Source organism: Camelus bactrianus, chromosome 21, assembly GCF_048773025.1.
Source record: "Camelus bactrianus isolate YW-2024 breed Bactrian camel chromosome 21, ASM4877302v1, whole genome shotgun sequence".
Lineage (NCBI taxonomy): Eukaryota > Metazoa > Chordata > Mammalia > Artiodactyla > Camelidae > Camelus > Camelus bactrianus.
In genome coordinates, this window is record NC_133559.1 from 15,106,214 (window position 1) to 15,133,083 (window position 26,870).

Genomic DNA, 26,870 nt, shown 5'->3' on the forward strand with positions numbered 1-26,870 from the left:
GAGTCCTAGAAGGTGATCAGTGGCTGGAAAAAATACAGAAGTTATGGGGGAAGGGTGCATGTCGGGGTGGGCGGCAATATTAAATAGTTGGATATTTGAGTAAACACAGGAAGCAGGGGTCAAACTTGCGGAGATCTGGGGGAAAACACATTTTATTTGTGTTTATTGTCTTTCTTCCCCTCTAGAATGTAAGCTCCATAAAGTCAGGGATTCTGTCTTTGTTACTGTCCACTGCTCTACCCCAAGTGCCTATAACAATGCCAGGCACATAGTAGGTGCTCAAAAATATTAGCTGAATAAGAAAATTAAATGAAAGAGTTAAAATTTACTCTCAGGCTGGCAAAAATTGAGTGTTAGGGTTAATTTCTAAATCTTACCCTAGATATGTCAATATCCTCAATTTAATGGTAAATTCGAAGCAAAGAGAAAGAAACTGAGCCAAGCGGGGTTCACCTTTTAGAAGAGAAAACTGAAAACTGACTATACGTGAAAAATGCTAATAATCTGAACTCCAACTTTTAAAAAGCCAAATAAGAAACAGGCTTTTAAAGAATCCCAGGATATCGCATATCAAATAGGGTTTTTAAATTAGAAATGACCCTTGAAATACAGGACTCCTAAATCCTGAATAATCCATCGATTAGGCTGTCAGTGAGGCACATGGAGACATGGCAGGTAAGATGGAAGCCACCAACCTGGGAAGTGCCAGCCACTGTGCCATGAAATCCTCCCCTCAGCTGCACTCCCATTACAGACCTGCATACCCAGAACACCCAGTATACTTATGCCCTTGGATTATAAGCCTGATTGTGGCTGATTCGCTCAGTTACTTATCCCTTGGTGCTGGTGAGTCTAAGGATATGGGTTGGATCTCCATGGAAACCAAGAGACACTGATGCAGTTATCTGGCCACAAGTTACACCCCTGACCTTGCCCAGTGATCCCACTTATGTACATCCTCAGTTACACAAAAGGACGCAGCCTGTGTGTGCATGTGTGTGTGCGCATGTATGTGACTACCCAAAAACAGAGCAACTCAAAGCACATGCTTCATGGTCAAGAAGGCTACAAGTGACCGTTGAGGACCAACTGACCCCCTTCTGCACAATTACAACATCAAACCAAGGTCCTGGATACAAATCTCTCCGTTAGCTTCTCCTAGAAACATGATCCGATTCTAAGAAAGGCTACGTTCTATATGGACAAAAGCCGCAAACAACTGGAAGGCCACTGGCAGGACACATGCTCCCTTCATCTTGTCCCCAGAGTCTGGTAAAAAGTCAGGAATATGATCTCCCTGGATTCCAGGGCACGTGACTGTATGGATGGTGGGGTCTTACCACATTACAGGTCATGTGAGCTTCAGAACCCTCTTCCCTCTCTGATTAACCAGCAATGTCAGTGGGAAGCCGAAATCACGTCATCTTAACAGCTCAACCTCTGCAACACTGCCCCATCATTAAACTTTTAAAGGGGTTCACTGGGGAAGTCCTTTAATCCTTTAATAATTGAGTTGGGGGAAAGTGATGAAGAGCATTTACCTTAGCTAATATTAACTAGACTTGGCTACTAATGGCTTTCCAACCGTCCCACTGTACCCACGTGGCCATTTAAAAGAGCACATTCCATTTGGCCCCTTGCTCTTTAACTGTCGACAGGAAAACTGAAAAATAATACATCATTCAGCATTGCAATCTGTACTGCAGTGCTCCACCCAATTCTCCCTTCTAGCACTACTGAGCCCAGTCTACACTAAGGTCTTACAACCCGTTGGCAAGTAGAAAAATTCATCCCATGAATCGGTTGGGTGCCTCTGATCTCAAATAAGCTGATGTATTTTCCACTGACTTTACTGGCCACGGAGGCAGAGAGCCATTGGGAAATAGTCAGCTTTCTCCAATTTGAGTTTAATTCCCTTTCTAAGTTAAAAGGTCTGATGACCCTGTCACTTTTTCTTTCCTAGGGTCACACAGATAGACAGCCCTAGAGAAAGGCAGGATTCCCATCTAAACATCACCCTTCCACTCCCCCACTGCACACATCAGGAGGTTTGTGATCAGATAGCTTGAGATAAAGCACTGAGGTAAACGGGAGGCTCTCAAAGAGGTTAAATGATGGTCCCAGGCCCACCCAGACAGAGCAGAGGCAAAGGAGGGACCAAAGCTCAAGGATTCCGAAAACCCACTGTTCTCCACCAGGTTTCTCTAGCCTCCAGTCTGGGGAAGTAAACATATGAACCAACCATCTGAATAAGAACGGAAAACAGTGATGGTGGATTAAGAGACCCAGCCACTGCGGTCTGGTCAACATGGTGTCCCCATCCTGGACTCCCTTCTCTTAAACGTTCTCCTGAGCATCGTGGGAAGCAAAAGCCCTCAGTGGACAGGTGTGTGGATGGTCTAGTGGCCAAGCACAACTGACTAGCTCCTGGCCTGAGGAATCAGCCACACAGGACATACCTTGGACCACACTGTGACCAAACAGAGGTCTGCAAGGATGAAGAGCAGAAACGGGAAGATGGTGGACAAGAGAGGCCTACACAGAGAGAACTGGCATCTGAGGAAGGACACAGGCTGCAGCCTCACTCTGCCTCCACCCTTCGGGCCCATGAACCAGGGTGGCTTCGGGAAAGAAGTTACGTGGGAAGCGGCAGTGGCCACCTTACAAGAGACCCTGAGGAATGACGGAAAACATACCCAGCTTCTGCTGGCCTCTGTTCTGTGGTGATCAGCTCTGGCTAATCCACAGAGAAATGCACAAAAGAACAAAGGGAAAGATCATGCAGGGGCAGAACACGTGCCCTCGATGATTCCCTGACCCTTCCCCAGGCTTCTCCTCTGTCAACTGGATGCTCCTCTCTCTCCCCGACCTTCAACGCCCTCCCTTTCCTGGTGAAACTCACCTTAGCTACCAAGTAGGCTCAAAACTACCATATCTGAAAACGTCTCCCCTTCATTCTGTCTCCACCCCAGGTACAGTTTTTCCTCCCATCTTCTTTCCACTACCCATCTTCTCAGAAGAGTTGGCCACATCATTCTCTCTACTTCTTCAACTACCTTTTACTGTAAAATCCATTAACATGCCTTCCTGGTCCCTCCAAGCTTCTGACAACACTACTGTTAATAAGGGTACCAACGACTAACTGCCTACTGGAAGAGCAAGCAGGTGGCCCTACTTTTTAAAATTCACCACCACTGCCCTGTCCTCCAGAAGCCCACCCACCCTGGCGTTCTCTCCTGGATCCGTGTCCTTCCATCACAGCCTCTCCCAGTCTCCTTGAATGCTGGTGGCTCCCCAAAAGCTCCATCCTTGGCCCTCTTCTCACTCTGTGTGGTATCCCCTTGGGTACTTCCCATATCTACATGATAACATATCCTAAAGTTTCCTGCCCAGGTTGGTTTATGGGTGTTCAACTACCTCCTGGAAAAGGGAACCCTCCTACACTGTTGGTGGGAATGTAGCTTGGTGCAGCCACTATGGAAAACAGTATGGAGATTCCTCAAAAGACTAAAAATCGACTTACCATGTGATCCAGCAGTCCCACTTCTGGGCATATGTCCAGAGGGAATCTTAATTCAAAAAGATACATGCACTCCAATGTTCACAGCAGCACTATTTACAATTGTCAAGACATGGAAACAACCTAAATGTCCATTGACAGATGACTGGACAAAGAAGTTGGGGTATATTTACACAATGGAATACTGCTCAACCATAAAAAAGAATAAAATAATGCCATTTGCAGCAACACGGATGGACCTGGAGATTGTTATTCTAAGTGAAATAAGCCAGAAAGAGAAAGAAAAATACCATATGATATCACTTATCTATGGAATCTAAAAAAAAAAACCATAAAAGACAAACAAACTTATTTGCAAAACAGAAAGACTCTCAGACATAGAGAACAAACTTGTGGTTACCAGGCGGGGAGAGGGGATAAATTGGGAGTTAGAGATTTGCAGATACTAACTGAAATATATAGAATAGATAAACAACAAGTTCATGCTGCATAGCACAGCGAACTATATTCAGTATCTTGTAGTAACTTATGGTGAAAAAGAATATAAAAACGAATATATGTACATTCATGTATGACTGAAGCATTATGCTGTACACCAGAAATTGACACAACATTGTAAACTGTCTCTACTTCAATAAAAAATTTTATATACAAACTAAAAAGAAAGAAAACTGCCTCCTGGACACTGCCACCTGAATTAGCTCCCTTTCCCACTGATCCTCCAAGAGCCAGTTAACCTGTGACCTTTTCCATGAGGCTTTTTCAGTAACCCCTAGCAAGTCACTCATTGATCCATTGATCCGTTCAACCAACATGTCAAATGCCTATTATTTGTCAAGAATCACGCAAGATGCTGGAGATGCGGGAGTTAAAACACAAAATGAAACAAAAGAAGGTCTGTGCCCTCATAGAGCTTATGATTTAGTGACACAGACAGTAAGCCAACTCATAAATACGCATTTCAAATTATAGTAAGCACTATGAAGATAACAAATAGCACACAGTAATATAGAACCAAGGGACTTAGATAAGCTGGTATTTGGTCCCACTGGCCATGCCTCTCCTAAAACAAGTTTACTCTTCCTTTAAGCATCTGTCTAATTTATGTCTCTAAGCAGTCTCTGTTTGTTAATACATTGGTGCTTGCTTTTATTCATTTTTACGTATCTGGCATATACAGGAGTTTAATGAATCTGTTTGATGATTAAATGAATGAATGGGTTATTTAAGTAATGAATCAACTATTTATGAATCCATTTAATTCTGAATTTGAGAAATCCACATACAACTAGGTAAAGTGCATTCCAATTGCTGGCGTATTACCTGAAATCTCTAGGTTCATTAAATGCCGGTTTACAGAGATTAAATTCAGATGTACATCTCATCTCTCTAAAATTGACTGGAACTACTTTTATGAGAACCAAGTATCGGCAGTGGTGAGAGAAATAATACAACACAGGAATACTTAATTTCCAAAAAAACCAAGATTCCATTATTCCATTTTCAATCCAGCCAGGCCAAGTAATAAACAAGAGGGAGTGAACAGTTCTGGAAATCTGCCTCATGCCGGGGCACGGTGGGAGCTTTCCTAGCTGAGGCTGGAGCTTGTTCGAAAGTACAACACAGTTCTGAAGAGAACTTGGAAAGGGGTTATCCGAGGAATGGATGGACAGCTGCTGGCTGGTCCCCATGGAAGTATGTCTGGAAGGCTCCAGATCTGATATTTAACAGTTCTGCTGCCAAATGCACAGACAGGCTCCCAGAACAAAAGTCACCAATAGCAAACTCTGGGAGCTAGAGAGAAGGAAAATGGATGCTTGTCTCCCTTTGTGTCATTCTTCCGGTGCAGAAGAGCAGGGACGCTCGGGGGACGGTGGAGACCAATGCAGATGGGTTGGGAGAGAAAAGATGGGTAGGAGGGCTTTGCATTTGTGGGAGAATTTGATGAACAGGAGTGATGAGTGTGCACTAGCAGCTTTCACACACACACAAACACTCAGGAGTTCCCCAAATCCACAAAACTTCCTTTAAAACCACAGAATATGTAAACAGCTGACCGTCGAAAGCCTGCCGGAAAGCTCAAGTATCTAGTAGGTGGGGACTTGTTTTCCAAGAGCTGGTTCAACAGGACAAACTGAGAATTGTGATCTCACTGGGGTGTGAGCACCAGAATTCAAGGAGCAGATGGTGTGATTTAGTGGAAAGGCCACTGGACCAGGAGTCAGCGGCTGGGGATAGCATCCCAGTCTCTCTCGTTACCAACAGCGTGACCTTGGGCAAGCTCTTAACCTCTCTGAACTTCAGTTTCCTCAGCTACAAAATGCAAAAAAAAAAAAAAGCAAACATCACCTTAGCTAACTTTCTAAATTGCTGTAAGATCCAATGGATATAATATCTGTGAGAAAAGGCTCTTTGAAAATTGAAAAGGATATATTTTTCCCCAACATATCCTTTTATGGAATTTTCTATGAGCCAAGCATTGATCTGCACGCTTTATAAATATCAATCCAAAATGACCCTATGAGGTTGGTACTCTTTTTTCAGTCCAGTTTTATGGAGATACAGTTGACAGATAGCACTGTATAAGCTTAAGGTGTACAGCATGATGATTTGACTTATACATTGAAACGATTACCACAGTAAGTTTAGTAAACATCCAACATCTCGTATAGATACAAAGTTTCTAAAATAGGAAAAAAACTATTTTTCCTTGTGATGAGAACTCTTAAGATTTACTCTCTTAGTAACTTTCTTTTTTTAATTAATTTTTTTGTTGAAGTATAGTCAGTTTACAATGTTGCATCATTTCTGGGATACAGCATGTTTCAGTCATACAAACACATATGTATATTTGTTTTCATATTCTTTTTCATTATAGGTTACTATAAGATATTGAATATAGTTCCCTTTGCTATACAGAAGAAACTTGTTGTATATCTATTTTATATATAGTAGTTAGTATCTACAAATCTCAAACTCCCAATTTGTCCCTTCCCACACTCTTTCCCCCGCTTATAACCGTAAGTTTGTTTTCTATGTCTGCGAATCTCTTTCTGTTTTGTAAATAAGTTCATTTGTGTCCTTTCGTTTTCTTTAGATTCCACCTATGAGTGATATTATATGGTATTTTTCTTTCTCTTTCTGGCTTACTTCACTTAGCATAATGATCTCCAGGTCCATCCATGTTGCTGCAAAAGGCATTATTTTATTCTTTTTTATGGCTGAGTAGTATTCTACTGAATAAATATACCACACCTGCTTTATCCAGTCATCTGTCGATGGACATTTAGGTTATTTTAATAACTTTCATATATAACATATGGCAAAGTTAATTATATTTATCTTATTGTACATTACATCCCTAGTACTTCTTTATCCTGTGACTGGAAGTTTGTGAGGTTGGTACTATTATTATCCCCATTTTACAGAGAGGTTTACGGGCACAGAGGAAGCATGACCTTCACCCAAGGTAACACAGCTTATGAGCAGCAGAGCCAGAATTTGGTCCCAGACACCCTGGCTTCAGAGTTTATGTTCTTGACCACTAGACTGTGTTATCGCACACAGCTCCTAAGAATATGTATTTTTTACTCATGTTACAAAACTAGCAATAATAATACCCAAGCCCGAAGAGTTCTCCATATTTTACCAAAAGGTTTTTCAAGTTCATCATCTTATTTAATTCTCACAATAACTCTGTGACATTGTTATTATTACGTTCCTCTGTATAAATGAGGAAATTGTGTCTTGGATATCTCCTGATAGTAGGACATGTGCTGCAAATTATTTTTCCAGTGATGGAGAGAGATGTGATGTGCCCAAACCATTCATGTCCACCTGTCCAACTCCCTTGCATCTATGGACATGGACTTTTTAAAGAGAAGATCTCTACCAATTACAGAACACAAAGAGTAAAACCCAGAAGAAAAGGAGTGGATGTGTAGTCATGGCCAGCCTCACATACAGATAAACAGGGGAGTACTCTATGAAGTGAGATATGCATTCTGCCCAAAATTATCTGCTTTACTGCCCTAAATTATCAAAATTGTCCCCCATTCTAGGACCTAAAATTCTACCATAAGACAGTCATTCCTTTGACTAAACACCCTTCTGATTAAAAAGACTCTTTGGAAGAATACTGCATTATCATGTACATCCCAATGTGAATTATTTCACACTTTGACAGCTAGTGAAGAGCAGGCTCTAGCCTGCACATGGCATCATTGGAAAATTTAAAAGTCATAAGATGGGTTCAGAGCATAAGACAAACAAGAAGGCAAGGCTGAGCTGAGATCCAAAGTGGGGTTGGAAAACCAGTCTTGTGGTTAAATTCAGGGCTTCCAGGTGCTTAGAGCCCCAGGGGAAAGATAGGTGCAGAGAGCAAGCAACACTCCAGCCAAAGACATGCAGGGAAGGGTCTCCTGAGATGTTCTTCCCCTTTGGATTTCTGAAGTCTCCTTCATGGTACCACCAGTGAGGCATGGTTTTTGTCCCTGAAGAGCTGAGCCCTCATGCCCACATGCTTACTGGAGGGGACAGGCACAACAGGAGCCCCTGCAACAATGCAAGGAGGGCAGGAGGAGAAGGGGTGATGGGAGCCAGCAGCAGGGGAGGACACTCTCGATGTTTATGTTAAAAAGGATTTGTTCCACTGTCAAAACCAGAAAGTGCTCCCCAAGAGCCAGCTTTAAGGAAGGAAGCCTGAAATGACAGAGAAGGTGGTGGGATGTATGAAGGAGGCCCTTTGGAAAGGAGGCTGAAAGCAAGGGGAGGGCATCAGGCAGAAGGCAGGTGTGGCTGTAAAAACCCACCCCTGGACTGGGACTGGCCAGCAATGACCAGGGGATGAACAGAAACTGGACAGTATTGTTTCTGTTGGGTCCCCATCAAATCTCACCCATCCTCAGTTCTCCCCAGGGATGGGGAGAGGGCCCAGTGACTACCAAGCTCCTGAAAACTGTACAAGTCACACCCTCTCCACTCACCTACCATTCCTTTTTCTGGGCCCCATCCTGACCCCAGCAACATCAACCTCTTTTCCACCCTGGAGCTGAGGGGCCCCAGGCCAAGCTGGCATCAGCTCCCACTCAGGTTCAGGCTGTTGGGTACTCAAACAAAGACATACTTGGACCCTCCTGCAGAGAGAGAGGGGACCGTTTCTGGGCCCAGAGGGAGCTGGCCTTAATCTGCTGCACGGTGAATGACAACAATGCTAAGAATGAAAATATGGTTTGGGGGGATAGTCCCCAGGAGCCCAACATTTTGGTATTTAAAGGAACTTTAATGAGCTTAAGAGGCTAATCTGGAGTTCAGGAGGGGGTGTTTTGTTTTGTTTTGTTTTGAAAAATCCTTTTAAAAGTTCCTGAGGCTTGATAGGGAGGAGGTGGGAGAACTGTGAGTCAAGAAGTGGCTACCGTGTAACTGAAGAGGCCGGACAGAGCTAGGAGAGGAGGCTGCTCCAAAGATCCCTTCCTACTGCATCAGCTGGACCTGGTGCTCAAGAGAGAAAGGATGGTTCTCTCCAGGCTGGAGAAGCGTGATGTCCAGAGAAGCAGTGAAGTGAGCAACGTTGAGAGTGAGCAACGCACTTACATGCTATCAGAATACTAGCCAGGCTTCTCCCCCGACGACTCCTTGTCCCGGTTTACTGGTGACCAACATCAAACTCAGACATTTCTCTGACCCACTGAAAAACACCTACCTGTTGCGGCAGGACATAACCCAGCATCCACGAAGGTGCCCAGCACACTCAGAAAGATGTTCAGGGGCCCCTAGATGGTCACCCAAAGAGCGTTGGTTATGGGATCATGCAAACTGAGCACGACGCCCCTCATCAGCTATTGTAGCCGCGTCCTGTTCCATAGCAGGGTGGACCATTATTTTGTGCATCTAAAAGATAAATCTGTTTCCTCCAATGAGAAAAATTTTTAAAAGACTAACAGTCCCTAAGGTTGGCCTTGGGGGGAGGGAAATGAGGCAACTGATGAGATGGTGTTTAAGTAATATCTTATGTTTGCAAGAGTCAAGTTAAGAGAATTCCACAGGGCACAGGGGAGTGAGGGGGAGGCAGAATGGGATGAGGCTAGATGCGAAGTCTAGATAGAGCACGCAGTCCATTCCCAGCAATGCTGGATGCTAAAGATTTTTTTTTATATGAACGGGGTTTAATTGGCCCATCAGACAAGGTAGTCCAATCCATAGTGTCCAGATATCTATCAGGGCTTGTCCACAATAGGGTAATGATGATAAATACAAGGCTAACAGGGTGGAGAGACACTGGAGGCCTAGAGTGTCAGGAAAGCCAGACATATTTACTATTATCCAAAAATAGGATCTCCCAACTGGAATCTTGAAAGGCTAGGAGAGACCAAACTCGTTCATGTGACTTCAGTTAAGGACTAGGAAAAGCACAGTCCATTTTGTATTTTTAGTCGTTATGACATTATGGTGCAATAATGGGGAATCTGGCAAGCGTTTCATTAAATTCTAGCTAATCCGAGCATGGCAGGCAGGTGACAAGCTCTACAGATGATCTGGTTGCCTTGGTTCACCACCGAAAAGTACAGCGTGGAGGGAGGGAGGTTTTAAAAATCCTTTTTTAACTACCCAGATGGGGCTCCTTGTGATGCGACCAAGTCTACCCACAAGGTAGAAAACCAAGGTCGGGCCGCAGTTTTCTTCCTCCCATGATGTCTTCACTAATACTTCGGTGTTTCTGCTGCATTCCAACTGCATCTGCTGTCTAACACTGGAAGAAACTTAATCCCTGTCCTAAGTCTCATTTTATTTATTTTCAGTGGTGTGAAAATAAACATGCAGCAAGATTGCAGTGTTTACCCCTCCTTTTCAGCTGATACAGCTCTAATCCTCCTGCTAATTAATGCCAGGGCCATCGCCATCTTATTAATTTCATCTTGGTTAAAAATATAGAGACAGATAATTGTGCTTGACTAAAATAACAATTTGACATTTGGAAGGTGTTCACTTCATTTTAGCAGGACAGTTGGCGGGGTTTCATCTCATATATGACAAAGAGACACAAAGTCACACGCTGACATCAGTCAGTGATAACACAACTGATTCTAATTGTGATAAATTGACTAAAACGTCCCACACCACGCGAGTCAAGGAGACGAAGGAGAAAACGTAAAACGTAAGGCGTCCCAGGTTTCTCCATCGGTTCCAGAAAACGGGCACAAAGGAGACAAGGGCCTCTTTTTTCCAGAATCTTTTCTGCATGTTGATCCTAAAATTACCGACTTCACCAAACGGAATCTGAAAAGGCTGCTGGCAAGGCTGTTCCACACGTCCGCTACGAAACTTTCAAAAAAACATACAGGGCATTCATTCCTAGGGGGAAGCCTCAGGCATGCTGGAAACAGGGCAGGGCTCTCCCATATAGGACCCCTTCTGCTTCCGCACAGAGGGTGGGAGACGCATTCCCCCACCCCACCCCCCCGCCCCATGCAGCCCCAACCCTCCTTATCCCACCCCACAAGTGGCTTACGACAAACTTCCATCTGAAGATGTGAGCATTCCAATTTCCATGTTAGAAAAATGTAAAAAAAAAAAAAATTTTTTTAAAGCATTAAAGTAAGGCTAAGATGCAGAAATTATTTTTAAACCTTTCTAGGGTGAATGTAATTATGCTTTCTTCCCCCATTGTTCATTTCTCAGTATTGCACAGCTATACGTAACCATCAAGTTAACATGATTCAATATTGGTTATTATGAAGCTTTTATAATGCAACAATGACATTTTGTATATGAATTTACTCTAAGAAGCTTCAATAAATTTCTGGTAATATAATGAATATTTTTAAATCATTGCCTATCTTCTCACTTCTGAACACTGGAACCCAAATAATTTCTTTGATCTTAAAAGATAACTAGCTGATCATTTAATGTATGAAGTTGTTCTCATTAGAGAAACAGTCCCTATTCATTATCTCCAAAACACTTCCCAGAATTAAAAAGCAACAGTAAAGAGGGCTCTTTAAAATTAGTTAGTGTTTGGGGTGACACAAAAGTTACAAAAGAAAAATGAAACTCAAAAGCAAGACAAACTATGAACTGTCAGAAAAAGCTCTTGTCACTGAAATCTGAACAGCAAAAGCAACTCCTTAGCCGGATGGATGGCAAAATCCCAGAACTCTACAGCATGTAAAAACCAGACTGGATAAATAACTTTTTTTCATGTGCTACATTTATGTTAAGGATCAAAAGAACCCCACAAGCGTACTCTGGAAAGCAGTGTTCATATCTAATTCCCAGAATACTATTAATATCTATGCTTGCTCTCTAATTTTATTTCAACATTTTAAGTCTTAGATTCAGAAAGTCCTACCTAGGGACCAATACAAAGAGAGAAAAATGCCTCTGAACAAGGACTGTTTCCAATCACCCTCTAAATAAAAAAAAAAGAGAGAGATAAGTCAGCTTGCACAGACACAGACACAGCCCATGGACAGTGCTTATCCCAAGCTAAGCCCCTGTCCCCCCCCCCCAATTTAATGCAGACATCAATTTATTACTTAGCTGTGTTGATTTTTATATTCCTTAAATTTTATGATGCCAGGAGTGGGGCCAACAAAACACAGAGTAGAAATCTAACAATTGCCTCTGTAATTTCATCTGTGGGCCCCTTTTATGAGGAAGGGATGCCCAATTTTGATCTCCAAGTAATGTCACAGTAATAAAACCAAACTCACTCTCCTCCCTACACACACCCCCTACACTACCTTGATGAAATGCAGAATGAGTTCATTACTGATCCTAAGAGATCACTTCCTCAGCCATCTTCTCCTCGGGGCTGCCAATCAGCGGGTCGACAGAAAGACACAGAGGGAGCTCTACGTGGGGGATACACACTTTACTCCATTCCAGTCCCTTTCTTCTAAAACTTGGTCTGCTCCAAAAGAAAGGGGAGAAGACATGGACCGGCCCTGTGAGAGTTTTCCCAAGGCCTGCACTTTGCTGACATGTGGGGAGTTATGATGCTATAAGAGCAGCCCTGATGACAGCCATACTATCCCACACTGGTCCTAGGACGTCCAGAGCAATCTAAGGGACGATGATAAACTTCATGTGCTGTGTGAGGGGAGAGGACCCCGCCTGACACACAGAGCCACCAGGCACAGGAGAGAAACAATATAAAAGTGATTTAACTGTGGGATCCCTTCCAGAAGGCTTAATTATCTATTGTATGACCACATTCCCGTTATTCGGCAGTCTCCCGTCTCCAACTTCGGTCCAGCTACAGTATTTGTCTGGAAGAAATTCAGGGAAAACTCCAAACTAACCAGATCAGAGAGGACTCAGCGAAATAGGGAACGGCAGTTATGTAAGCAAGAAGTTCCCTAGGCTGGAAAATTCCTTGGTGGTCTGCTAACTTTCAGGACCGTCGAAGACCGTTGAGTCCAACGCTTAAACATCCACGTCAACAGCATCCTGATGCTTTATATGACGTGGTGCCCCTTCATCAATCCTGCACATGTACCATTCCTCCCAACTAGCTATTTTTCTTCGAAGGCGTGTCATGAGACAATAAAGGTCACCTCCAGTTCTTAATTTCTGGACATTCATAAATCAGTTTTCTACACTCTAGCCCTAAATGCTTATTTGTTTTGGATGATCAGAAGATGAATTATTCCTAAGAGTGTCATAGTGCATGAGATAAATATTTAACAAAATACCCTGAAGTCTTCAAATGAATGGCTGTATGTCTAGGATACCACTGTCAATTCAATTTTTTTTAATTAGACAAATTTGGTGTTTGACATCGAGAAGGTGTAACAACTAGTTGACAGAGTAGAATTTTCACTTTTTAACTGGCTGCCTGACACCAGGAATAGGCAGCTAATAATTCTAATGCAAAACTGCCCCACAGTCAGAAATGCACACACACATGGCTGGAATAAATATGAGAAACTCCCCCTGTTAATATCATGTTTATGCCCCTCACTACAGACTACACATTAACTATATGTTCTTTTATTTTAATGTGTAAAAATGGCATTTGAACGCCTTGAAGTTTGGAGCCAAGAGCACTGCCTGAATGTTCATTTTCTCCAGAGCACTTCATAATTTACCACCACCATTGTCCCACCACTTTGACTTCCACCTGAATGTCCTCTCCAGTTGCCTTGGCTGGGCCTCAACTTTTAAAAAGAGCCAATGAAAAAAGCAAAACTATTTTTACAAATGTATCTGTTAGAGAGGAAAATGCTCTCTGTGACCGCTTCATGACTATTTTCTAAAATTGAATTGCAACCTTCTGGAGGAGAAATATCTGGTCATTCTGGCCAGCTTCTACTCCATACTTAGTCCTGAAATCTAAGTAGAGGAGGCTTCTGAGAAATAACTCGCTAGTTAAGATAAAATAGACAGAAAAGGGGCTAGGCTATAAGCCTTCTGAAGGCAGGCTCTGAGACTTTCTCCTCATTATCCTCTCATCACCTTGCCCAGTGCCTTGTGTATGGGAGCTCAATAAAAGCTTGTTGAATAAAGGAATTTGTCTAGAGCCTAATTTCAAAACAAACAAACAAACAAACCTCCCCCTTCCTCTCCTTCCACAACAACTACCATACAGACCAATGCCATTAAGATGGTCAAATATATGAAAGCCCTGTTTTGCTGGAAGAAGAATGGGACTGGGGTGTGGGGTGGAGGAGAAAAACAGAGTAAAATTAATCTAAAAACACAAGGGAGGCTCTGGGTACAGAAAAGTGCTGACAGTGAGTGAACGAGACAAGCAGCTCCATTTTGGACATCCGTGTTTCCAAAATATACGTTAAAATCAAAATTAAAAACCCTCATTGTAACATCAACACCTCTCTGAACAATGCTGCTCACACTCCTCTGTAAAACCTTCTCGGTTCTGGCCAACAGCTGACAAGCTGATCCCTGCAATTTTCCCTTTGCAGAAATAGCTTTGTGCGGGGAGAACTGACCCTCGTGGGTTAATAAGACCAAACCGCCGCCAAACTTGGGAGGCTGAAATGGAGGGGACATTGTTGTGTTAAGTACTTTACAACAACTGTTTCTTCTCCTCTTGACACAGCCTGACTTCCTTAAAGAAGATCTGACTGGCCAGACAGCTGTGTTGACCCTTAAGCCTTCTTTGATTCCTGATTTTTTTTTCCACAAACAGAATAGAAATTCACAACCCAAATCCTTTCCTAAGCTCCCATACTTTTGAATTTGCTAGTGTCGTGCCTGAAGGATGTGGACATTTCAGTAATCTATAAGCACAAAGATAAAGATTGGGTCAGCACAATCCCAAAACCTTCAGACGAAAAGCAAGAGGGGGAAACAAAACAAAACAAAACAATACAAACAAAAAAAGGGAGCAATCAACCAGAAGCTTTATCCAAAGGCGGTACTTGAAGTTGTGTGCGCACAATCTGTTTAATTACCTAAAAATTGAACTTTTCACTCATACACTAGAGCAACAGACAATCAAGAACACATACAGGCATATCTTCTTTAAAAAATAATGTTAAACCTTAATTACCACTTCAGGAAACAACCATGCATTCTCACCTCTTTATATATTTCTGTACTTCTCAACTCATCCAAAATCAAACACATACTGTTTTTAGTGCTGGAAAATGGAAAGTTATCTTTTCAAAACAAAGCAAAATGCCCAGTACTCTATCCACATACGGGTAAGATTCAAGTATGTTATGGCTAAGGAGCGCGAGGAGCAGAAAGAATTTTTGTGTGTGGTCACTGGATCTAATTGCTTTGTCAGTTTCTAGTAAACCTCACAGCCCAGGCAAATCAGAAAAGAAGACATTTCTGTTCCCTCTCAGGGCTTTTTTGTTACATTGAGATTTCTCCTGCACACCCTCTTGCATTGTGTGTTTTTAATAACATGATAGGAACTGTTCTTCACGAGCATTAACCCTCCCTTGATTATCTTTATATAGTGCTGTCCCTTTTATTTAGCACTGACAAATGCGAAATTTTCCTGCGCGTGCTCCGAGGGCACTCCATCACATATACCAGTCCATTTTGACCAGGAAAAGCAGCCCACCCTCCTTAGCGCCACGAAGCAACTCCCGGCTAGCCTGGAGAGAACCAGGAAATATTTTCAAACTCCCACCATCACACCCCCACCCCCATCTCACTCAGGCTTTAGGCAATACAGAGATCTAGAATCGAAATAATCCACTTTCTTAAATACCTGCCTCCTATTTCTCCTCGAAACACACCAGAACGTTCATGTCGACGGGAGGGAACTGAACCTGCCCTGAGGCAGAAATGCATACCCAGACGGGAACAAGGGAGGAGGTGGAGGATGGAGGACCCGGCTTCAACTTTTGGCCTAAATGCCCCTGCGCCCCAGGGTTTTGGAGAAACCGGGGAACTAGGTGGCGAGAATACCGTGAGAGAAAAAGCAAACAGAGGGTGTGCGCTGCGGAGCTCAGAGCAGCAGCAGCGCCATTTCTGAGCCCAATCTGTCCCGACCCCAGTGGACACAGCCAAGCGAGGAACGAGCACAGGGGGACCCAAGCTGTGCAGTCAGAGCCTCAGCGCTCCGCATAAGCGCACGGCTGGCGCAGATAGGTGGGTGAGGTGGAGGGGGAACTGGCGAGGAGATGTGAACCACTGGCAGCCCCAAGGACACCCAAGTGAAGAGGGGGAGAGGAGGGACAAGGCTGATGGGGTCGCAGTGGCCTCTGGGAATGGCCAGGTCGGGAAAACTGGGCGAGCAGCCGTAAGAGGGGAGACATCCCTGGCGCTCCCGCGGGACCCCGGACGTGGTGGCGGGCGCCGGCGCAGTTCTCTGCCGCCGGGAGTATACAAGATGCGGGTGAATGGGCACCTGCGTCTCTGGGCACGCGGGTGCATCTTGCGCTTTCTAGTAGTACATGGGGATAAAAGATGGACACAGCCCCCCGCGCCCACTGATGCAGTGTGCGGGGCGCGCTCGGCGGCGCGGGCACTTACTTCTCGTAGTCATATTTGCAGTAGAGCTTCTTGTCCCGGTAGAAGCAGGTGGTCTCCAGGGGCTCTTTGCAGGAGGCGCACTGCACGCACTGCTCATGCCAGAAGCTGTCGTTGAGCCGCAGCAGAAACCTGTCCGAGATGACCCGTTGACAGCCCTCGCAGACAGACTTGGGGCTCACCGCTCTGCCTACGGCAGCAACAGACGTCGGCTGGTGAGCCGCGCCGGCCCGGCATCCCGGCCAAACCCGGGCCGGACCCGCAACGGATCACTCCACACCCACGGATTTCCACCCCCTCGCGCCCCCGACCCGGGGAAGGGCCCCCGCCCCCAAACATCCAAGCCGAGACTTGGAGATCAGAGAAAAATCAAACCAAATGGAGTTTCTAATAAACAGAGACTATGTGGGAAGGTTTAAATTCTACCAGAGGAGGGGGGTACAAATCAGTAAGTGGCCTTTCATTATCAAACCTACCCAGGTACGCACGCAAAGGTGCGCATATCCTGCAAAAGTAGCCTGCAAGTAAGTTTGTGGTCCTAGGTTTATCACGTAATCATTAAATCACTCACTATGCCTGTCTGTATTGTCTATTATTATAACTGTGAGTGTGTAAAAAGAATTTTCTTTTTTGGTTTGGTTTTGTCTTTCGCTAAAACGCAATTCTGTTCTAATTTTTTATGGAAAACTACATTTTTTTTCTTTGCTTTCTAAAAAAGTCCTGTGTGTGCAGGAAAATACCGTCTCACCCTAGGCAAACTCAGTATTGTTCCAATCAATGAACCCCAAACTGCTGGGTCTTGGCTGGCGCGCAAATTGCAGATGGGTTTTTTCATAATTAAGAAGCATCATAACGGAGAGAAGAAAAAAAAAATAGAGGAAGGAAGCAGGAGGTGGAGATGCCGCGGAGTGTCCGGCCAGGATTCCGAGAATCAGGCGCGCTCAGCAGCCACGCGTGAGGGCGAAACCGAACACAAACAGACTCAGCGCAAAAGGGAATCCTCTCTGTCCTAACCTTTGCACGTGTGTCAGTTTTGTTCCTTTAGTTTGTGGGGGCGGGGGCTTCGCCTTTTTTTAGGGTGGTGAGGTGCTTTGCCGCCTTTGTTGGCACGTTTCACAGCTATTTAAACAAGGCCATGTCGCCCAGTAACAAAACCTTTGCGCGTGGTGTCCCAAAGGGCCTGACCCTCCCCGGTTGCCCTGCTATGCTCGGGTCGCTTTCCCCTTAGGGGACCCGGCCGCTGGCTCAGGAGCGGGGACGGTCACCTTGGGGCACAGGCAGGGAGGATTAGAAGTAACGAGATCTCAGTTAAAATATTCCGTATTCTTTCTGCCCTGTCCCGGCGTCCAGGGGCAAGACCGGGCGCACGGAGCGGACGTGGGCCGGGCGGGGCGCACTGGACGAGCCGCGAAGCCCGCTCAGCGCAGAAGTTTGAGCGCGCCCTGCGCCAGGCCAGGGCCAGATCTGACCCCCTGGCTCTTCCGAGGCTGCACGGAGTCGGGAAGTTTCCAAAAGGGCGGTTGAAAGGGAGGAACGCGGTGCGTGCGATTTCATTCCATCTGGGGAGTTGGGAGGGATTCCTCCCCGGGTCTGGTTTCTTCAGAAAAACTGTCCCATCCTCCGCCTTCACCCTGCTCTAGCGGTTCCGAGTGAGAGAAAGGGGCAGAAGTGGCAAAACGAAAATCCCTCCCTCTAAAAAAAATTTTTCTTTGAACACCCATTCACCAAACTTAGAAAGCGTAGAGAGAGGGGGTGGGGGTTGGGGAGTGTGAAATCCCTGGCCTCAGTTCCGTTAGACCCGAGTGTGGGCTGAGGCCCTGGGCTCGCCGCTCTTACGTGGTCGCGGCGTAGGGACTCGGGAGGCCGAGGGTGGAGAGGGGACCCGCCGGACCCGAGATCTGGCTCCAGTTAATTAAAACCGAGACGAGGGCCCTGCCGAGCGGGCTAATCCCCGCGCTGCGCTGCCCACCGGCCCGGAAAAGCCTCTCCGCCGTACTCTAGGCTGAGACTGCGGATGGAGTTGGTGGAGGCGAGAAGCCGCCTCGAACTTGGGCGCTCCGGACCTCGGGTTTGTATTGTCGCCTCCAGGCCTCCGAAAAGACAGCTGCATTCACGAGACGTCGATCAGCTCTGTGATTAAAAATCTAGCCCTGGGTATTTTTAATCACTTGCCACTCAAACGCCTGCGAGCAATCTCGCCCGCCCCTCGCGGCTTTGGGGAGTTCGGTGACCGGTGCGTGAGGCCTGGGGCAGCTTGCCGGTTTAGGGTAGGAAGGACCCACAGGGACTGATGGATAGACGGGAAGTGGGCTCAACTGAGTGCATGCAGCGGGGCTCTCGTTCCCCTACTGCCGACCCGGTCCCAGGGAGGTGGGCTCCAGAGCTGGGGTCTGTCGGAAAGAAGGTGCGCCCGAGGCACACGGCCCGAACACTCACCCAGCAGCGAGGAGAAGGAGGCTGACGTCTCGATGGCGCTTTGGAAGTTCTCCTCCATCTTCAGGCCGTCCAGCATGTTCGAGCTGGGCCGGGAGGATCTGTAGAGGAGAGAAAACGACGCTTCTGGCGTCCGTGCTCTCTGGGACTCGGCTCCCGCAGCCGCCACACTCCTGGGGAAGGACAGAAGGAGTGTCCAGGGTGACCAGAATGAGCTGGGAGGGTAGAGTCCAGCCAAGAGAAATGTGGGGCGGGAGGAGAGAGACGAGTCACAGCGAACTGCTCTGACTGATCTGATTTCACTCGAAGTCAACACGTTAAGTACTTAGGCCTCCGCCCCCCAACTGCGTTTCTCCTTCCTCTGCCCCTCACACTCCCCCCACCCGGTCCCCAGCCCCAGGTTCCCCATGCAGAGTCCGACTCCGCCCCAACCTATACTAATGGGGGCCCTAGGGACGCCTCTGCGGGAACACAGCTACTGGAGTAAGACGGAGATAAAAAAAGAGTGGGTGTTTTCCCTCGCGGGGCCGGGCCCAGGCACGCGGAACTACGAGGTCTATAGCCCGCGCCCGGACCCGCCGCGTTGCGTCGCTCACCTGCCCCGGCCGAGGAGGGGCAGAGTAAGCGACCCGGAGAGCGTCCCGCCCGCTCCCGGACTCAGGGCGCTGGGATCTGCTGGGGGCGCGCGGGAGCGAGTGTGCGGGGCGCGCAGGGAGGTCCTCCCGCCGGTCGGCCGGTGCCGGGAATGTCTGCAGGAGCAAAGAAGTCGCCTCGGGGAGGAGCCGCGGCTGGCCCTGCTCACTCTTGGATGCATTTCAAATCAACTTTCAGAAACACGCCCGCCCGAGCTGCAGCCTAGGAACAGGCAGCCTTCCTTACCTGATGGGCGAGCTCGCTCCCCGGGGCAAGAGCCGAATGAAGTTGCCCAGCGCCGCGGGAGGCTTCGGCCGGGGGAGGCGAAGGCCCTCGAGGCTGCAGCTGGGGTGGCCGCCCCCGGCTCCGGCGCGCCCGGGAGGGAGCCGGAGCGAGCGCCGGCCCCTGGCTCCGCTCCTCGGCGCGCCCGGGCCGGGCCGGGACGTGGCCGCGGGCGGCCGGCCTTCTCGGGACGTCCTGCCCGCCCGCGTCGCTCCTCCGGGAAAGGAGAGGGCCGGATGCTTCTCCCAGACCAGAGGGAGGGTGGAGGCCCACGGTCCTGGGTGCGAGTCGGGCCCGGCTTGGCCGGGGCGGATCCGGCCGCTTCTGACAGGGGCCGTGGCGCTGCGTGCGCGGCGGCGGGAAGGGGGTGGGGTGCTCAGGGAGGGGGCTGGGAGCGCGTCCCGTGCCGGGCCCGCGGTGCTCCCTTCCAAGCCCGGCTGCGCGGCCCACCTCGCCGCCACCGCCCGGTGCGCCCCTCGGCCGCGGCGACCTCCCGGGCACGCAGAGTTCCCTCCCTTCCACGTGTAACCGCTACCTCCGGGCGCGCTGACCCCGCCGCCGCCGCCGCCGCCGCCGCCGCCGCCCGCGGCCCCGCGCCCTCTCTGCGCCTTAGGAGAGGTCTCCGCGCCACCTGGACCGCGTCGCCGGCCCGCGGGTTCCGCGGCCGCTCTCCAACCACTGCGTGTGGTAACGGCACTGCAAACCTCATCCGGGCCGGCGGAAAGGCCAAGAAGCTATTTGCCGCGTGTGGCTGTGGGACCCTACAGCTCGGAGCTACTCAAATCCCTTCTTCGTCACCCGGGGCTCCTACAAGTTTCCAACTTCCGTTGGGCTTGAAACCCGTTCACCGATGAGGTATGCAGATACCATAGGATCTGAGGCCAGAGCCAGAATCAGGCTCCTGGTAAAGGCTAAGTGGGATCTCACTCCCAGACGATGAGCTCGGAATAACCGCTGCTCAGGAAGTCAGCTAAGGGGGCATTCTTAGGGGAGAAAAACATCTTGGGGAGGACGGAAATGTGAATTCACTACACCTCCTAACCTTGGCCTCCAATGATGGAACTTTAGCCCCTGCAGGAGCAGAAACAGGGTCTCCTGTGTATTCCAGGAGGTTAGCACTATGCGGGCCCAAAGTGGACGCTCAATTAAAAAAAAAAATCGTAACACTGGCTAACCCTTATGGAACATTTATTTTGTTCCAGGCTTGGTTTCATAATTAACTCATTTAATCTTTACAACAACCCTATGAGGTGAAGACGTATTAGCTCAATCCTACAGGTGAGGAAAACAGCACAGAAGGCACCTAAATACTACAGGAAGCTTCAATTCAATGCAGTTCTCTGGGGGCCCCTCAGTTCCTGAACTGAACTGAATTGAAATTGCCAGGCACTTGGCAAGGTGAATCTGAGCGAAGGAGATGGCACGTAGCAACTGTTTTCTATCACCTGCTCCAAAGACAGGATCACTTCCTTATTTTTAAAGAAAAAGTACTGGCAGCGCTTCCTTGAACGTGCTTAGGGGAGCAGTGACCCCATTTTAAGTACTTTCCACCAGCAGGTGCAGGCCAAACACTGAGTATCACTTCAGAGTAACAAGGGAATAGGGCAGAGTTTAATACTTTACATTGGCACTCTGCTTTATACCGTTCAGGGTACTTTCACATATGTGATTTTACTTGATCTTTACAACAAACCTGTGAAGCAGGCAGAACAAATAGTTTTATCTATTGTTTCAAATGAATCTTTGAGGCTTAGTAGGGCTGGGAGATTTCTCTGGTGTTGCCCAGATGGCTAGTGGCATGTCCCCTGACCAACCTGTCCTTTGTTCTTTCTGCCACCTCAGATAGGAGCAGGGTGAGAAAAAAATATATGAATTAAAAGTATTCTTAGGATAATATATAAAATAGAAGTTAAGCAAGAAAAAGGCAAATACAATCATAAAGTGTATTTTTAAATGCCCAGCAGAGTTTTGGTTTCACTGAAGGTCTTGAACTTAGGAAATATGTTAACTAGTGGTGAGAATGTTTCTTTTAGAGAATATCCTGAAAGAAGGTCGATTCTCATCTGATCTGGGACCCAGCTCTTTCAAACGGTCCTTGCATCTGGAAGGCATCTGATTAGTGGAGATTATGCAAGTGTTCAGTGGAAATGCCTCTCCCCAGCTGGCCCTTGGGCACCTCAGGATGGAGATCTCATGATCACGTCATGAGCTCTAGGATCCTTAGTGCAGAGCCAGGCACATGTATGTAATTAACATATTTACTCAACTGATGGATGAAGGATGCACTCACTATATGGGGGGCAGGGAGACGATGGCAGTAAAGGTGAAAACACAGTGGATCAGGAATCAGAGGACCTCAGTTTCATTCCCGCCTCTACCACTGAGTCTGTTGGGTCATCAGTTCACCTATCTGGGCAACAGTACTTCCTCTCTGAAATAATGGGGCTGTGCTACGTGGTCTGTAAGACCCTCATGGTGTATAGTTCGTGTAATCAGACTGGCTTTGGACAATGGGGTGGGCAGTAGAACCAGTGGGTCCTTATCAAGTGCTCTGCAGAATTTGTCAAGGTGTGGACTAGCTGATGTGTCGAAGTGATGTGTCTAAACCAATAAAGATACACCTTGTTTATTCACAGTTTTCTCTTGTACGATTTATTTTACCTTTCCCGATGAATTGGGGATCACGGATCCCTCTTCTAAACTTCTACCCCAGTGCTGTTTCACTCTGGCCTTAGTCAACTCAATAACAGGAAGGGTGAATAGTTATATTTCCATCTGTGAAAGAGCCTTCTGATCATGCCTCATCGTTTTCCATTTTAATCTCAAACACCATTATTTTACCTTTTTAATGAAAAAAGATGCCATAGGGCCATCACCTAGAAGCTTTTTACAAAAAGCAAGCCATGTTCTCCCTTTTATCAGAAGTGTGTTTCCCCCAAGAATTTTTGGTAGTGACGTAAACAGGCTTTAGAAGAGGCTTCCCCAGTTACAGACTTTTAGAATTGGAAGTGACCTTAAATCTTCTCTGGCCCAACTATTTAGTTTATATTGGTCAAATTCATTCCCCTAGAGCTCCACCTCCTGTCCGTTGATTGCTCAGGGTTGGCCACTCAAAATGTCAAATCCTGGTTCCAAGACCTGTCAGATGTGGGCAGAGCAACCCTCTCCATCCTGTTCACTTTTCCCTGAACCCACTGCAGTTTTTCTCTATCTCACAAATTATGGCAGCCAGGCCTGTTGCAACTTTCCAGTGATAACTGTGTTCGGGACCTCTTCTCTTTCCTCTGGCGGTAAAACACTCATAGCATGGCCTGATTTTGCGGTGGCATTTTCAGTGGCTAGCTGCTGTTGACTCACACTGTACATGTTATCAACAAAACCTGCTCAGTCCTTTTCCACACAGGCTGCTGGTAAGCCACATCTTCCCCAAATTGCAATTACACAGTTGGTGTTTGGCCTCAAGTGTGCAAACTTACATTTATCCCTGGTAGGAGATAGGCAGCTGTTCCAAACATCAGGCATTTTGCAACTTCAAGCAGATTCCAAGAGATCCAGGGGCTGTGCTGTAAGGAGGAAATGTGGTACCCTTGCCTGGCTGGTCCAGAAGCTGCCATCATTAGAGGACAGGCAAGGGCCAATGACTGAAGAGTAACCAGGGGGCCCCAAGAGGGTGTGCAGCAACCTCGAAACCTGGGGGTACTTCTTCAAGTGGAAGGTGTCCTGACCCGGATCAAGTTCTCTCCGATCACATGGCTTCAGTCAAGAAGCAATCTGCAGAAGATCCAGATGAGACAAGCAGACCAGCTAAGGAGCTACCCTCTTTCCTGTGGCAAAAATAACCAAAAAACAAAACAAAACAGGGAAGTAACACTGTCAGGCTTGGGGAGAGGGGTGGGGATGGAACAGTGAGCCGGAGACTGGAGACCCATGCTTGGTGGGAGGGAGGCAGAAGGCGAGGGAGAAGGACATCCTGCTACAGAGTGGAGATGACAGGAACATGTTTTTTTACTTTCCTTTTCTTGCTCTCATTTCTGTGTTTTATTAAGGGAAACACAAAGGGAAAATTGTGTTATTTGTTAAAAAATGTCAAAGTGCATTTGGAGCAAGAGGAAAAAAAGCAGACACATTACTGCCTAGACAGAGAAGGCAGTGCTCTAAATGGGGGTGGCCAGAGACTAGGGTGGTGGGGGACACACTGGAAATGCAAACTCTCCTGACCTCTGGATGCTTTTCCCGGGAACCTCCTGGCCCTGAGCTGACATTCAGATCTCTTGAAGGAGCTGGAGGACCAGGTGCCTCGGCATTTTCTTGAGTGAAAGGGGGCATCCAGACCAGCTGCTGGAAGAGGAAGGAAATCAGGCGATGCCTAAGCCAGATTCTCCTGCCAACATGGCAAGGACGGCCCTAGGCATGGGGGGGACTCATCCAGGCAAACAAAGGCACCATTTAAAGCACCACATTCTTTGGCTCTTGTAGTAGGGTCATCTACATGCCCACTTTATCTCCCTGTTGGACTGTGAGCTCTTTCAGAAAAGGGTCCATGTCAGAGTCTTCTGTGTTTCTCCTGTGCCCAGCACGATGCTTTACACACCAAAAAGACCCAACGAATATTCGTTGACCACATCAAGAATGCCCTAAATTTGAGTCTACTCCATTGCCCAAGTGGGTGTACTGGAAAGAACATGCCTGGTCTTTGGAAACAAAGAAGACTGAGTTCAAATCCCAGCTGGGACATTTGTAAATAGTTTCATCTTAAGTCCCCCATCCTCTCTGTGTTCCGGTTTCCTTATCTGTACAAGGAGGGGAATTCCTCAAGAGTTACTAGAGATGATGGATGTGAAACATCTAACAATCTGTCTAGTTAACTTCATGTTTGAACATCCTTTACATCTCCCTCTCACCTCCCCATGAATAGAGGGGTGTAGTTTCTGAAGGAAAGTTTTCTTGGCTTTGCCCTGTTCTCTTGAGCAAACAGGAGCCATGCCAGCATTCAGACAGAGCCCAGGTGCCTAATGATAGCAGTTGTCACTGGGTAACTGAGGCATTTCTGTGCCTGGGATAGACTGTGATCTCTCGCTGGGAGATTGGCCAGGGGGTTACAGGATGGGTCGTGGGGTCACACAGACCTCGGGTTGAGCTTTGACTCTGCCACTTACAATGGCCTTGGGCAAGTTCCTTAATCTCTCCAACCCTCAATTTCCCCATTTAATAAACTGGTGAAATAATTGGAGTGTTTCTGTGTGTGTTAAATGAAATAATACATACAGAATACCTAGCACAGTGATAGGCACATAGTAAGAGTTCAATGAATTTCCGTTGCCTCCATCGTCATCATCATCATCAGACAATAAGGACCTCTAGGACCATGTTTTATTTACATCTGTGGCCCTAGTACCTAGCACTTAGGCACTGGTATCCAGAGAATGTGACTTGAATTGAATCTAACTGAATACCGAGTTGAATTAAGACAGTCTTTGGCACTGAGCGAGGTTCAGGTGCTGTCTGACTTCTGGTTCCACCTACAACCTGAGAAGGGATTTCTTTTGGAACAATGCCACATGCTCCTAACGAGCCCCCAGACTGCAGGCTTCCTGCAAGAGTCCCTCACTCTTGGGCTTTGACCAACCCTTTTTTGACGCCTATAGATACTTCACACAGGATACCAGGAACTTGGATGCCATGGGGGATGGGTCGGGGGTGGTGCAAGGAGTAAACTCTCCAGGCACCGAAACAGAGAAGGATCTGTGAAGAGATGGGGTCTCATTCCTCTGCCCACCACACTCAGTTGCCATGCAGGCAATGGTGAATGTGTCTGTGGATTAAGAGGCAGGCCCTGGACACCAGGCCCAGCGGAAGAGTTGGGGGCGTGGCTATAGCCTTTTGCAGCATTGAGGTGTCCAGTGCTGGGGAGCGGCAGCTCTGAACAAGCCTCCCAGGCAGGCATTGCCCAGGGGTAGCTCTGGGCTGAGCAGGTGCGGCACCCACCACCCCAGTAGCAAGAGCCCAGCTACGTACAAGTATTTTCAGGAACGGAGGGACCCTACCTGCATCTCCACCCATCAAGGACCGGAAACCAGAGTGGCTGCTGCCAGAACACTGAGGTTGCCCCTTACCCATTAACCTACACGTGCCCTCATTTCTTCTGATGAATATACCCTGTTTGTCCAATTGTTAATTTATTTCCATAATATATCCCACCTCATTTCCAAAAAAAGATTTGAGGTGGTGTACAAATACGACCAATACTGAAATGGATTTTGTAAACATTAAAATTATATACTAGGAACAGAAAAGCAAATCTTTCCCCAAATAATAACCCAGGGCTAGTCTTTTCATTGTGATAGAATGTTAAATGTCACTCTGAGTTTACAGGGTGAAACAGAGAAAAGCTAAGCCCTACCAAATTGCTCTGATCACATCTAACTGTGTGTCAATTATATGTATATGTCTAGTTGGCTAAAAGAACAAAACTATATACTGCATGGCAATAGAGATCAAGTCTGCAACCTCATTCACAGTGCTGGAGAATTTTTACTTTTATATGACTGTATCTCTCTCCTTCTGAAAAGTTAACATAAAATTGAAGATGTATACAACAAACTAATCAAACAGAACTATGAGGTCAGGAATAGAGAAAACAGACACTGTAGATACGCTAAATATGAGTTAAAAGTTGCCTCTGGAGGGCAGGAGTTCTGTCTATGTCTTGCTTACCTAGTGATCTAACATCGCTCTGAGTACATGTTTGGCAACTGTTTTGTTTTGAATGAGCAAATGAATACTATGGTTGAGAGTCAGATTTGCCTCTGAGCTTCCTGGTGGCTAGAGCAAAAAGGGAAATAGCCACTCTATGAATATTTTTGCACCAGTATTAGAGTCATGACTGTGGATTTGTTTGAATAAAGAATAAAGTGTATCCTTAATCATCATAGCTCTAGATCCCTGTACCCAATGGGTAAACAGAGAACCTTTCTACCCCAATCTTCTGCAGTTTTCTTGCAAAAAATGAATATTTGATGCATGAACATCTTAATGAGATCATTAAAGA

At 46.8% G+C, this 26,870-nt stretch overlaps 1 protein-coding gene across 2 annotated transcripts in view; it reads right to left on the bottom strand.

Annotated features, from left to right (window-relative positions):
• LMX1A (LIM homeobox transcription factor 1 alpha) overlaps window positions 1-20,338 on the bottom strand; it is a 133,544-nt gene extending 113,206 nt beyond the window's left edge. Inside the window, exons 1-3 of one of the 2 annotated variants that reach the window (XM_074349742.1) lie at window positions 19,787-20,338; window positions 18,911-19,008; window positions 16,478-16,664 (exon numbers count right to left, since the gene is read on the bottom strand). In XM_074349742.1, the coding sequence (XP_074205843.1) occupies window positions 16,478-16,664; window positions 18,911-18,986 (263 nt within the window). In that variant the 5' untranslated portion in view covers window positions 18,987-19,008; window positions 19,787-20,338. Of the gene's footprint in view, window positions 1-16,477; window positions 16,665-18,910; window positions 19,081-19,786 lie in introns of both variants that reach the window. The other variant, XM_074349741.1, reaches the window with a different exon arrangement.
• Between the last annotated feature and the right edge of the window lie 6,532 nt (window positions 20,339-26,870).